This window comes from Phyllobates terribilis, unplaced genomic scaffold (assembly GCF_046119375.1).
Source record: "Phyllobates terribilis strain yellow unplaced genomic scaffold, ASM4611937v1 Scaffold_1__5_contigs__length_1240528914, whole genome shotgun sequence".
Lineage (NCBI taxonomy): Eukaryota > Metazoa > Chordata > Amphibia > Anura > Dendrobatidae > Phyllobates > Phyllobates terribilis.
The window spans coordinates 809,893,731-809,907,511 of NW_027362761.1; the positions used below are offsets into that span (position 1 = coordinate 809,893,731).

The 13,781-nt window shown below is 38.1% G+C and overlaps 1 protein-coding gene across 3 annotated transcripts in view; it reads left to right on the plus strand.

Annotated features, from left to right (window-relative positions):
• The window catches only part of ARHGAP24 (Rho GTPase activating protein 24), a 1,313,999-nt gene that overhangs the window by 692,489 nt on the left and 607,729 nt on the right, over positions 1–13,781 (plus strand). For all 3 annotated transcript variants that reach the window (XM_073637122.1, XM_073637123.1, XM_073637121.1), the window contains exon 2: positions 11,230–11,429. In XM_073637122.1, coding sequence (XP_073493223.1) covers positions 11,230–11,429 — 200 coding nt within the window. The remainder of the gene's footprint in view (positions 1–11,229; positions 11,430–13,781) is intronic.

Below are 13,781 nucleotides of genomic sequence, written 5' to 3' on the forward strand. Positions count from 1 at the left end.
GGAGAGGACTTGTATTTATGCAGCAGAAATTTTCTGCTTCATAAATGCAACGTGGGCACATAGCCTTAGAGCATACTGCATTTTAAAATAAACATCAAGAGTCTAAAATGCAACACAAAATGCCCAAGAACATCCAAAATAAAACTGTGTGCATGTTCTGCTCTATGGCTTTAGAAGATATAACATCTAGCTAAATAAAATAAATACAAAAATGCAGTAAAAAAAATCCACAAAAATGCCCATAAATAGTCTAAAAGACTATGGGACAGATTCATCAAACGATAGAAATGTAGCCTCAAAGTGCTTGAAATGTCACAAAATTTTAGCACAACTCATGATTGTCCCAAAAAATTGCTACTTTTGGTGTTTTTATGTAAGCTCCGCCAACTTTTGGAAAAGTGGGCATAGATTAGTGAGATGGGTCATGGCCAAGTGCGGCCCAATAAATTTATCATAAATTACTCCCCAAAAGTCATGCAGATAAAGACCAAAATGTACTCTGCAGTACATTTGTAATGCTGATGCATGACAGCTGACAGATGTACCAAGTTCATCAGGAGGCACATACCTCTTAATTATATTGGATTGGTGCATTTTACTCCAGCACCCTAAATGTGTGTGGACACAATGTATTCAGTCTGGAGTCCACCTGAAAAAGCAGAAAAAAAATAGCAAAAAAGAATTAATTTATTCACGGCAATGTAAAACTGAATTGCTGAGCATGTTCAGTGTTTTTCTTTAAAAAATTTTGCAGCAAAAGACATCAGAGAGGACATCTAAAAAGACACTTCAGGAAAAACACTATTTTCTGGAAGCGTCTTTTGCAGGATAAACTCAGTGTGCGTGCTGGCGTTTAAAAGACATTGTGTGCATATACCGTGATACAATGATATAAGTCCATGTGCACAAGGCCTTACAAATGCTTTTGCTGCATAGCACAGAAGAAACATAAAAGTAAGATATATTTTTTTTGTAAGTAATCAATGAGGCTCGGGTTGCACATGTAATATAACAGTTGTACTATATAAAAGAAAACATACAGGTCGATGTAATACTTGTGTCTTCAATTTAAAGAGGTGGTCCACTATAATGTATAATGCGCCCACCGATTTAAACCTTTTAAATAAAAAGCCCAGTATCCAGCACGCGCTTGTGGCCAATGAAAGCAGAGGAGAGAGTGAAAGCGCGCGCTGGATACTGGGCTGTGACATGCGGTGTAACACTGCCCACAGCCCACCAGTCAGGGGGAGTGCGTCACTGGGTCACACCTCGTTAACGCATGGGAGTCCGGAAGTTGATGTGACATCAGAAAATATCAGCAGCAACTGCAACCAGGGTCACATGATCGGGACTGAGCGAGCAGCAATAGAGCTGCTAACAGGCAAATATGGCAAGATAAGGTATTTACAAAAAGACTTGGTTAAAAGGTTTAAGTCGATGGACGAATTATATATTGTAGTGGACCACCTCTTTAAACATCTTAAAGCGGACTTGTTTTTCTCTCCTAATATATCTGTTTTAGTAAATACATGGGGCTTATTTATAAAAGTGTTTTTGACAGAAAACACTTTGAAAAGTCATTAAATTATTGCACAAATTTTGTGACTTTTGCCATTATCAGTTTGAAGTAGCCCAAAATAGCAGAGCTGGGGAGGAGCTGGGACCGTGCTACACCCGCCCATCAAATTAATCAAAACAACAATACAGCAGAAATGTTACTTTAGTCTCTAGATCAGTGTTCCCCAACTCCAGTCCTCAAGACCCACCAACAGGTCATGTTTTCAGGATTTCCTTAGTATTGCCCCGGTGATAATTCCATCAGCTGGACAGACAAGAATTCCATCACCGGGGCAATGCTAGGGAAATCGTGAAAACATGACCTGTTGGTGGCTCTTGAGGACTTGCGTTGGGGAACACTGATCTAGAGCGATATTTCTAGCAAGGTATACGTAAATGCACGTCACTGAGAAGATGCATCAAATTCATTAAAAGGCATGCGCCTGTTAAAGAATTTGGCGCAATGTACTTCGGTGAGATCTTTATTATGACTGGTGTGTGCATAAATTGTCATAATCTTATACAAAGTTTACAAAGTTTCCCCACTAAGTCATGCGACTGTCCCAAAAAAATGAAAGTGACTCTCCCCACCCAACATGAAATGTGGCTATATATTTCTATATATGTATATATATATATATGGTCACTATACCTAATGTGCTCTGATATTTTGCCTCTGTGTCGGAGTGCCACCCCACCTTCTGTTTTTATATTCTCTAAAATTGCTGCTGCAGGGACATGGGGAACGTATGGAAAGTCTGAACAACACCTTTTCTGTGCTGAGGCATTGATGCAGTAGAGTCCTCGTCGGCATTGGTCCATTCCTCTTCAACGAGAAAGCAGTAACTCTGACTTTTCAACAGCCTCCCCATACCTCTATGGTGGCCATTTTGATGATAAGGAAAATGGCCTGATGTGGCTGACGGAGACAGAAGCACCAATATGATGACAATACATCGGAAATGTATGGTCAGATTTAGTGTCAAGTTGTAGGGTTTCTTTATATGAATTACTTTATAAGGCTGCTGAAGCATTAAATCTTACAATAGGATGTACTGCTCTCATGTGTTCTGCAAACACCACGCTGGTCTCGGACTATTGTAGCAGAATTGTAGGATGACAGGCCGCCCTTTTATCTCCTGCCAACAGTGTGTAATTAATGGGGTCATTTATAAATGAGAAAAATGTTGCCCTCTGGCACATATAATTATAATACAGCATGCGCAGGTAGAGTCTTGTGTTACTATTTTTTTTATTAATTGTCTCCATAAGATGACTCTACGCTTCCAGTTATAAAATTATACTTTCACAAGAACACTCTGGTAAAAAAAGAAAAAAATTACTTTGAAACAGTTCTCTATCCATCTGTAGTAGACATCCCCTGTGGTCTGCCATTATTATGCAGAACAAGAACTAATATGAAAAATAAAATGAAAAAAAAAAAAATAGAAACACTTCTTGCTTTCTTGCTGTAGCGGTGTAGTGTCAACATAGGTATACTAGACCTCTAAGCTATCAATCAAAATACAGCTATAATTCTAATAAGGAATAAAAAAAATTGTATTGGGTATAAAACTGTACTGGCATGGCATCTGGGCGGCAGGTGGTATAATAGAGGCACAAATAGGAATGATTGTCATAGGAGGCCTGGAATGTCATTCTCTGGTAGCAAGGTACAACAAAAGATATTTTTTTAACATATACTGGAGGGGTTTTAATTTATATCCTCAGGTACCTGGTAAATTTTGGTAATCGTAATAAATGATTGCATATTACATTGAACACTTATTATTTCCTGCATTTTCTACATCTTTGTATTCGTCTTTGGTAAGATTTGAATACAGAAACAGTTTCCCAAGGCAAAGGTAATAAATTGCTGAGCTGACATGCATCATCAAATAACATACACATCAGAAAATAACCTATAGTTTCAATCACGTTTTTATGTTAACCATATTTTGTAACAGTTTTTGTTGGTTTTTAATTTATTTTTAATTCATTCGCTATATCAGAAACAAAATTCTGAATCGTTTAATTTTTGGCAACAAAGATTAACCCCTTTACGAAATTGCGATTTTCCATTTTTTCCTCCCCTTCTTCATAGAGCCATCACTTTTTTATTTTTGCATCAATATAGCCTTTTAAAGGGTTGTTTTTTGAGGGTCCATTTGTTCTTTTGAATGACATCATTCATTTTATCAAGTGATTCACTGGAAAGCGGGAAAAAAATGAGCTTGTGTCTCCATTTTCTGAGACCCGTAATATCACACCTATATAGAGATAACACAAGGTCCATCATTCACAGTAGGTGATGGTCACTGTTCACCTTCTCACCTCTCCATACAATGACCTCTGTACAGATCACAGAGCATGCCTAGAAAAGTCTCCCCATAGAAGTCATTCTACGTCTCCAGATTATTGCATTCTGCGGTCCATGTAGCTATCGCTTGAATGTCGGTAGCAGCAGCAAGATACCATTACCTTATAATCATGTGCAAAAAATAGAATAAAAAAAATATACTACTTGAAAATAAAAACAGATGAGATAGAAATAATATTTGTCAATATCTGGTATCAATTAGTGAAAAAATCAGACGAAAACATTATGTTTAAAGCTATTATTTCCTGCATTCTGTGCATGCTGCCATGATACAAACAGAAGCTATTTTACATAAGCTATTGTCTGCTAATAGTATTGCAAGGAAGCTGCTCCCCTTCCTTGTGAGTTTTATTGCCACCTACAAACGTGTATTTTTAACATATATGTATATTAGGGAAACACTATTTCAGCAGTTGAATAATATATAACTTCTTGAAGTTTACAAATATTTGAATTTTCAAGAATATGATGATTTATCAATTCACTCCTCGCCAATTTAGTAAATTTGCAGCCAGCTGGCCATCATTTTGTTGAACCATGGAGGAGATTAAAAAGGTAAAAAAAATAATACTAACCTCACTAGTCACCTGTTTGACCGCCCCCGCGGCTTGCCGTCTAATTCTTTGCGCCTCTTCTTTTCGTCCTTTCCCGTTACTCACATCCTCTTCAGCGGCAGCACTCTGGAGCTTCTGTTGCCAAGTAGGCCTCTAACAACAATGCCCATTGTGAAGTAGTGAAGTGCGTCATATAGTCACAACATGCATCTCCCGAGGCACTGACAAGGCCACAGGGAACACATAACACTGTGAAATCACGGCACGCACAGCGGTGGCACGGTGCGCAGTAACGTAAGAGGCTTACTCAGCTTAGGAAGCCCTAGTTGATAAGCCAAAGAGAATCCATGCAATGGGGGAAGGCAAAAAAAAGAAGCGCGTAGGTTCCAATGGTGGGCTGCGGGGGCAATGGGATAGGTGACCAATGAAGTGAGCATTAGCTATTTTTACAGAGCATAATGAGGAATATTTAATTTGTGTCAAACAACTTTGATGCAGATCTAATTTCCATGCCAAACTTGTGTGATTTGCTGAATTCAAATCTCGTCAAATTCAATTATCACTAATTGCTAATTTTTCTACTTTCTACTAGCTGAGATATAGAAACCTTTACTGGCTGATTAGAATATCCTCTAGAAAAGTGATGACATTATCTCCTTTTATACCACAGAATTTAATTTTGCAAAGAAACGACTTTTATTAATTTAATACAAATACCCAAAAGTCTTGAAATGCGTGGAATAATGGGAATGTTCTGAACACTGGACTTTAAGAAAAAAACATGTCATTACTATTAGTAAGGAACTCTAGCGTACAGCTGTGATAGATAAATAGTATATAATAACACTTAAAAATTTAAATTTAGGAAACTGAAGATAGAATATATGTTCCTTGACCATTTTCTTATCTCATCCCACGTCTCCACCAGTATTGTGATGTTTTTATTAAAGCAGCATGTGGAACAGTAAATTCTATCACACTGCACGCAGAAAAGAAAAATGTTTTGTTTTTCACAAGACTTCATACAGAGATTACACCATTTATCATTTTCATTACTCTATTTACTCAGGTCCTTTGCAAGCACAGGTTCCACCTTTATCACAAACGATAAGTTAATATAATTTATAATGGGAACATTTACATTTTACTTTAGAAATAAACTATAACAGCATATATAACTTGAATTAGTACTGTTAACATCCTGTCAAATAAACACATAAACCAACCAGACCCAATGTATGTTTAAGATGTTTGTCTTTCACGATTTACTATTTTGATTTTTAGGTGATACCAACCAATGGATTTTCATAAGATTAAAAGTTATGGAAGGGGGATAATTTACCATAACTGCATCGAGTGAAGGTCGAGTGTGCACTTCTTTGCTCCATTCACTCTATATGAGGCTGACAGAAATAGCTGAGCACTGTATTCAGACAGAATAACCTGTCCATATGTTAAATATGCCTCTGTATTCGTTACTTTAGGTAAAATGTGAATTGGAAAACTAACTAGTTCCACCCCATTTTAATAACCAGCCTAGCATAAGATTAAAAAAAACAATACTCGCCAACCGATCCATGCAGCTCCTTCATGGTGCTGCTTTGGTCCCTCACTAGTCTCCTTATTAAGCTAATTCTTGTAGCAGGGATGGCACATGACCGCTACAATCAATCAATGGTCACAGTGGTGACCCCTTAAAGCCAAGAAACATTCGACAGGGATCTGCAAATTGATGAATCCCAATTTTAGGCTTTGTTCTCTATACAGCGGGTAAAATAAGTATTGAACATGTCACCAATTTTCTAAGTAAATATATTTCTAAAGGTGCTATTGACATGAAATTCTCAGCAAATGTCGGTAACAACCCATCCAATCCACAAAGGCAAAGAAATCAAACCATAGATGTCCATACATTAAGTTATGTGTAATAATGAGAAATGACACAGGGAAAACATATTGAACACATGAAGAAACAGAGGTGCAAAAAGGCATGGAAAGTCATGACGTCAGCTGAAATCAATACTGCCACTTAATGAAAAATAATATCAGCTGGTTCAACTGATGGCCTATAAAAAGGTGTCTCATTACCAGGGTGCCACACAAGAAACATCTCATGATGAGCAAAACCAATGAGCTGTCTCAAGACCTTCACAACCTTATTGTTGCAAAATATACTGATGGCATTGGTTACAGAAGAATTTCTAAACTACTGAAGGCTTCAGTGAGCACTGTTGAGACCATAATTTGGTAGTGGAAAGAACATCATTTCACGATTAACCGGCCATGGTCAGGTGCTCCCCACAATATTTCAGACAGAGGAGTGAAAAGAATTATCAGAAGAGCTGTCCAAGAGCCATGGACCATCTGTGGAGAGCTACAGAAAGATCTGGAATCAGCAGGTACAATTGTTTCAAAGAAAGCTATAAGTAATACACTCAACCTCTATGACCTGTAAACATGCTCAATATGTAAGATTCCATTGCTGAACAAAAAGCATGTTCAAGCGCGTTTACAGTTTGCTCAACAACATTTAGACAAGCCTGCAAAATACTGGGAGAATATAGTCTGGTCAGATGAGACCAAAATTGGACTCTTTGGATGCCATAATACACACCATGTTTGGAGGCCAAAAGGCACTGCATATCACCCCAAAAACACCATACAGTTAAGTTTGGAAGTGGGAACATCATGGTGTAGGGCTGTTTTTCAGCATACGGCACTGGCAAACTTCATATAATTGAAGGAAGAATGAATGGACAAATGTACAGAGACATTATTGATAAAAATCTGCTGTGATCTACCAGGATGATGAAGATGAAACAAGGGTGGACATTTCAGCAAGACAATGATCACAAACACACAACCAAGGAAACTCTCAATTGGTTTCAGAGAAAGGAAGTAAAGCTGCTAGAATGGCCCAGCCAAGCACCTGACTGGATAGAAAACTTATGCTAGGAATGAAAGCTCAGAGTTCATAGAAGGAGCCCACGGAACCTTCAGGATTTAAAAAGTGTTTGTGTGGCAGAATTGGCAAAAATCACACCTGAGCAATGTCTGTGACTAGTTTCTCCATGCAGGAAGCGTCTTGAAGCTGTCATCACCAACAAAGGCTTTTGTACAAAGTGTTAAATAAATTTCAGTAAGCGTGTTCAATACTTTTTCCCTGTGCCATTTCTCATCATTGCACATAACTTAATTTATGGACATCTATAGTTTGATTTCTTTGCCTGTGTGGATTGGATGGGTTGTTCCCAACATGTTGTGATAATTTTATGTCAATAGCACCTTTATAAACATATTTAATTAGAAAATAGATGATATGTCCAATACTTATTTCACCCGCTATATATCAGAAGCTTCTTCTTGTCATATTTCACAACAAAAATAATTGCATGCACTGCTACTTCTCACTTTAAAATCATGGACATCTTATTAAAACTCAATGAACACAATTATAGTCGATCTGGTACTTCTGAGGTTGGGGGTATCCGTCCATTTATCAGTCAGAGTGCAGTGGATTCCGCTATGAATGAAAGTCACAACATAAGTGTGACGTACCATTTAAGATTTAATTTGGTGGTAAGGGGTTTGGCACCCAATCAAATGTATTGTTAAAATGACTCAGGTTAAAAAAAAAATAATAATAACTGAAAGTTATCTTCACAGGTCTCCCACTGCTCCCGTAAATTGATTCTTACTATTTGTTGCTGGTTGGTGCTTCCTGAAAATGGACAGAAATGACAATATTGATAAGGTGTCAAGCAAATAATTGACTGATACAAACAAAAAAGCTCCAGCCTCTATTGTCTTCCATCAGTAGAATTGTGACTAATGACTTTTGAGTTTCCCAACAATCATCACGATGAACTATGTATTTAATGTGTCCCTGTTTTGCTGAGCTATTAAGCTAATCCCAAATGGCTAAAATTTAATGACAAAGAGGTAAAAAGCCAGCTGGGTTACTACTAATCCTTCATCATATACGGTACTTGCGTACACTTTCAATGACATATTAAATATTCATGCTTGTTGTGACCAGATCACCATACAGTCAGTGATTAAGAATGGACTAAACAAAAATGCTGGTTCCAGCACATTTTGGGGAAAACATAAAGTGGCCATATCTACGTAGTCTAGGCAGATTTGCTTGCAATTATTGCTAATTTTACTGTACCCCTAATAGTAACACATAATGAATCCATCGAACGACTGGATAGATAACGGACTTGACAGGTGCTAAGCTGAATTTTTCAACCTCTGCTGTCAGCACGGTCTAAATCCAACATTGAACTGGTCTTCCTAATCTTGTCTGGCAGCATGGTTGTTAAGGATACGAGGTCCTAACACAACAACGACAGCTTTTAAAATGATGTTGTCATGAAGAACATATAAGGCAAAGGTTGAAAAAGGACTTTGTGGTGAATTTCTCACTGGCGTCCCCCTCTGCTAACACCTAGCACTTGGGGTACATGACTTTCCAGCTGCTCCCTACCTTTATCCCCTGAGATCTGATGCAAAAATCATCAGTAAGTGATAAGCTGACAATCACATAGCACGTCTATCCATTAGCAGACACTTATTTATATCTCAGAATAAATAACTTGGGAATCGTAAAATGGATTTCAACCTGAATACCTAATATTTTTCATTTGCTTCCTAGGTTTCCTGATATTAAGTACTCATATCGGTAAGCTCGTAGTCCCCTCATTACTGAGTCACACCATTCAGATTTCCTCAGTTAAATTACAATTTAGAATTGCTCCTATTATTCAGGTTGGCTCCAGCATAATTTTCTTTAGTCATAAAAATGAGAAAATATTAAGTTGACAGAAGTTCACAGATGATATTTACTTGTAAGTAGCTCAGCGGTACAGTAAACCTGACAAATAATAAAACATTTTTAATACTTGAATCAAATTCAGAACACAGGTGTAAGATATCAACCCATTCTTCTTGAACTATAAAGCAACCCTTCGTACAGAGAGAGACATAGGAGATTTACAACAGAAAAAGGCTAAGTAGTCCAGCAAGTCCTATCATTACTATTATTTGATTTTATTATGTTTTTTTTACAGTTAGGTTAGACCTATCGCTACTGAGAAAAACAGAATTTTCTCAAATACATGTCATTGATGTACACACTGTATGTAGCAAACATATCCCCTATATTCGCAGTGCAAGGAAAATTAATCTTTAATCACCCACCCACAGAATGATGTCTCAAAAGCCCCCTCCACTCCTACCTACATATGGTATAATAACCCTATAGTTTACAACAAATATTAATTGATAATTAAAAAAAATACTGACATAACCCTGCTCCCCCAGATGGTCTGTGCAGCGAATGGACTGAGGCTCCACACAGCAGGCGCGACTTAGTGATGTCATTGTGCCTACTCCCCTGAGACTCCATTGCATAGATGAAAGGTGCAGCAGGAAGCCAACACCTCCCTGTTCCACCATTGTGTTCACCAGTATCTGCATCCTGATGATGCAAATACCTGTGAGATTGTTACACCGAGAGGGAAGATAAATAGTTTGGTGCCGTATGCCACTGTTTCCAGCCCTTTGTTTTTTCCTGTCCACAGGCTGGAAAGGAGCATCTAAAGGGCCGATTGAGACCCAAGGGCCGCACTTTGCCATGTCTATTCTACAGTGTTCTTTTTCAATGTGTATAATAATTTTTCCCACTACTTAAATATCTTTATTATTTTATACTGTAAAACATCACTGCGTACAATTGTGCATTACCAATATTTAGTAGCACTTAGTTACTGATTCCTAGTTTGGGCTGACAATTCCTCTGCCACCGAAGATACAAATATAATGTGGGGGGGAAGGGGTAAGCTGCTATAGATTTTGCAGACTTGAAAAAAAGAGTCACATTTAGCAGCCATGTTGGGATAATGTCCTCTCTTTACTGAGCACCGAACAAACAGCCATAGTAACAAACTGGTCCATCGTGTCTCTCTTCACCCAGTCTCATGTGACACAGCATTTTGGGTGGTATCTTCACATGACATGCATGAAGAAAAGGGCACGTCACAAAAAAACATTGCATCATATAAGACTGAAGAAGCCATACATGGCAGGTTGGTGTTTGTTACTATGGCTGTTGGCTTGTTGTTGAGTAAAGAGAAGACGTCAGACATGGCTACTAAATATGAGAAGTCCTTTTTCAAGTCACCTTATTATGTGCCCGATAGTATTTGAATATGTTTGGAGGATTTAGTCAATATCTAAATCTAAATCAATGTTCTTTATTACTTGGTTTGGTCAAGACCTTTTCATAGTGAAAGGATCCACGTACATGAGGTCACTATGGAACTAGATGGGTTGATCAAATTGTTAGTTTTTCAAACATATGCTACGGTGCAAAAGACTGAGATAGTAGGAATAACATATAACGTGACCGTGTGCACTGTATTTTCTTCTAGAACTGCAGGGAAAGGTTGGCTGTGATCCATACTACCTGACATCCATGATTTGCTCCTTTCCTTTGTTTCCCTTTTACAGCTGAACCACACTTTAAAAAGTAGGTTAGCTCCCCGCTGACTGCCACAGGCATGGAGATAAGTTTGAAGAATACAGTAAGAACCCTTGCAGTGCAACTTTTGTTGTCAGGGACTATTTGTTTTACTGTTCTGTCTCTACTGAGGAAACAATTTTTTTCTCTTTCCTATGGAACAAAGATGATTTCATATATTTTATTTCGCTCTTCTCTTGTTACTTTAACAGAAAAGTCTATCAGTCTGATTATGGATGACTACAATGTCTCTGCGGAGAGCCCCCAAACTGGCCAAGGACGGCAGAACACAATTAAGTGTGGATGGCTGCGGAAGCAAGGAGGTTTTGTCAAAACCTGGCACACGCGCTGGTTTGTACTCAAGGGAGACCAGCTCTATTATTTCAAAGATGAAGATGAAATGAAACCTTTGGTGAGTAAATGAAACCCTAGAATAGAACCAGCTAAAGAGATATTATATACACAGTCCGACAAAAGGTGTCATATAACTTGTGTACTTACTTCCATTGGGCTCAACCTCTGGTCTACCATTTGTAGGTTGTGTTATGGGGAACTTTGGCTAATTTAGGATTATTACTGATTAATTATCATTATTGGTATAAGTCTAGTATTACAAATTCCTCACATAGCATAAACTTATTAACTATGTATACTTCTATTTAACCAAGCTACAAAATAGGTGGGGAATAAACTAAGTTGCCACAAAGTTGGCAATGTTAGGAACTTTTATGGGAGAATTCCTGGGCGGATGGTGATGGGAAACAAAATCATAATTAAAATATTGGTTGGAACGCATTAGTTCTCATATTATTAAAGTGTACTAGTCATTTCATCAGAATATCAAAATATATCTATAGGCTTGTAGCTTTGGTGCAACTTATTATATCTTGAAAGGTTTTGGAGCAGCATATACAGTTATATGAAAAAGTTTGGGCACCCCTATTAATCTTAAGCTTATTGTTTTATAAAAATTGGTGTTTTTGCAACAGCTATTTCAGTTTGATTTATGTAATAACTGTTGGACACAGTAATGTTTCTGCCTTGAAATGAGGTTTATTGTACTAACAGAAAATGTGCAATCTGCATTCAAACAAAATTTGACAGGTGCATAAGTATGGGCACCTCACCAGAAAAGTTACATTAATATTTAGTAGATCCTCCTTTTGCAAAAATAACAGCCTCTAGTCGCTTCCTGTAGCTTTTAATGAGTTCCTGGATCCTGGATGAAGGTATTTTTGACCATTCCTCTTTACAAAACAATTCCAGTTCAGTTAAGTTTGATGGTCGCCGAGCATGGACAGCCCTCTTCAAATGATCCCACAGATGTTCAATGATATTCAGGTCTGGGGACTGGGATGGCTATTCCAGAACATTGTAATTGTTCCTCTGCATGAATGCCTGAGTAGATTTGGAGCGGTGTTTTGGATCATTGTCTTGCTGAAAGATCCATCCCCTGCGTAACTTCAACTTTATCACTGATTCTTGAACATTATTGTCAAGAATCTGCTGATACTGAGTGGAATCCATGCGTCCTTCAACTTTAACAAGATCCCCGGTGCCGGCATTGGCCACACAGCCCCAAAGCATGATGGAACCTCCACCAAATTTTACTGTGGGTAGCAAGTGTTTTTCTTGGAATGCTGTGTTTTTTTGCCGCCATGCATAACGCCTTTTTGTATGACCAAACAACTCAATCTAGGTTTCATCAGTCCACAGGACCTTCTTCCAAAAAGAAATTGGCTTCTCCAAATGTGCTTTTGCATACCTCAGCCGACTCTGTTTGTGGCGTGCTTGCAGAAACGGCTTCTTTCGCATCACTCTCCCATACAGCTTCTCCTTGTGCAAAGTGCGTTGTATAGTTGACCAATGCACAGTGACACCATCTGCAGCAAGTTGATGCTGCAGCTCTCTGGAGGAGGTCTGAGGATTGTCCTTGACTGATCTCACCAATCCTCTTCTCTGCCTTTCTGATGTTTTTCTTGGCCTGCCACTTCTGGCCTTAACAAGAACTGACCCTGTGTTCTTCCATTTCCTTACTATGTTCCTCACAGTGGAAACTGACAGGTTAAATCTCTGAGCCAGCTTTTTGTATCCTTCCCCTGAACAACTATGTTGAATAATCTTTGTTTTCAGATCATTTGACAGTTGTTTTGAGGAGCCCATGATGCCACTCTTCAGAGGAGATTCAAACAGGAGAACAACTTGCAAGTGGCCACTTTAAGTAGCTTTTCTCATGATTGCATACACCTGGCTATGAAGTTCAAAGCTCAATGAGGTTACAAAACCAAAAAAAGTTCTTTAGTAAGTCAGTAAAAAGTAGGTAGGAGTATTTAAAACAAGAAAATGATAAGGGTGCCCATACTTATGCACCTGTCAAATTTTGTTTGAATGCAGATTGCACATTTTCTGTTAGTACAATAAACCTCACTTCAAGGCAGAAACATTACTGTGTCCAACAGTTATTACATATATCAAACTGAATTAGCTGTTGCAAAAACACCAATTTTTATAAAACATTAAGCTTAAGATTAATAGGGGTGCCCAAACTTTTTCATATAACTGTACTTGTATTTATTTTTCATTCAGAGAGCCCCTATGCTGCTACACAGTTTGACTAAACATGGTAGAACTCCTGCCATTACTGCAGTGACCAATCAGATGCCAGCCCTAAACAGAAACTCCTCCCTTCTGCTAAACTTGTCTGAGCTGTATTAGAGAAGGGATAGATGGAGCTGAGACACTAGGATATTGAGAAAGAGAGAGG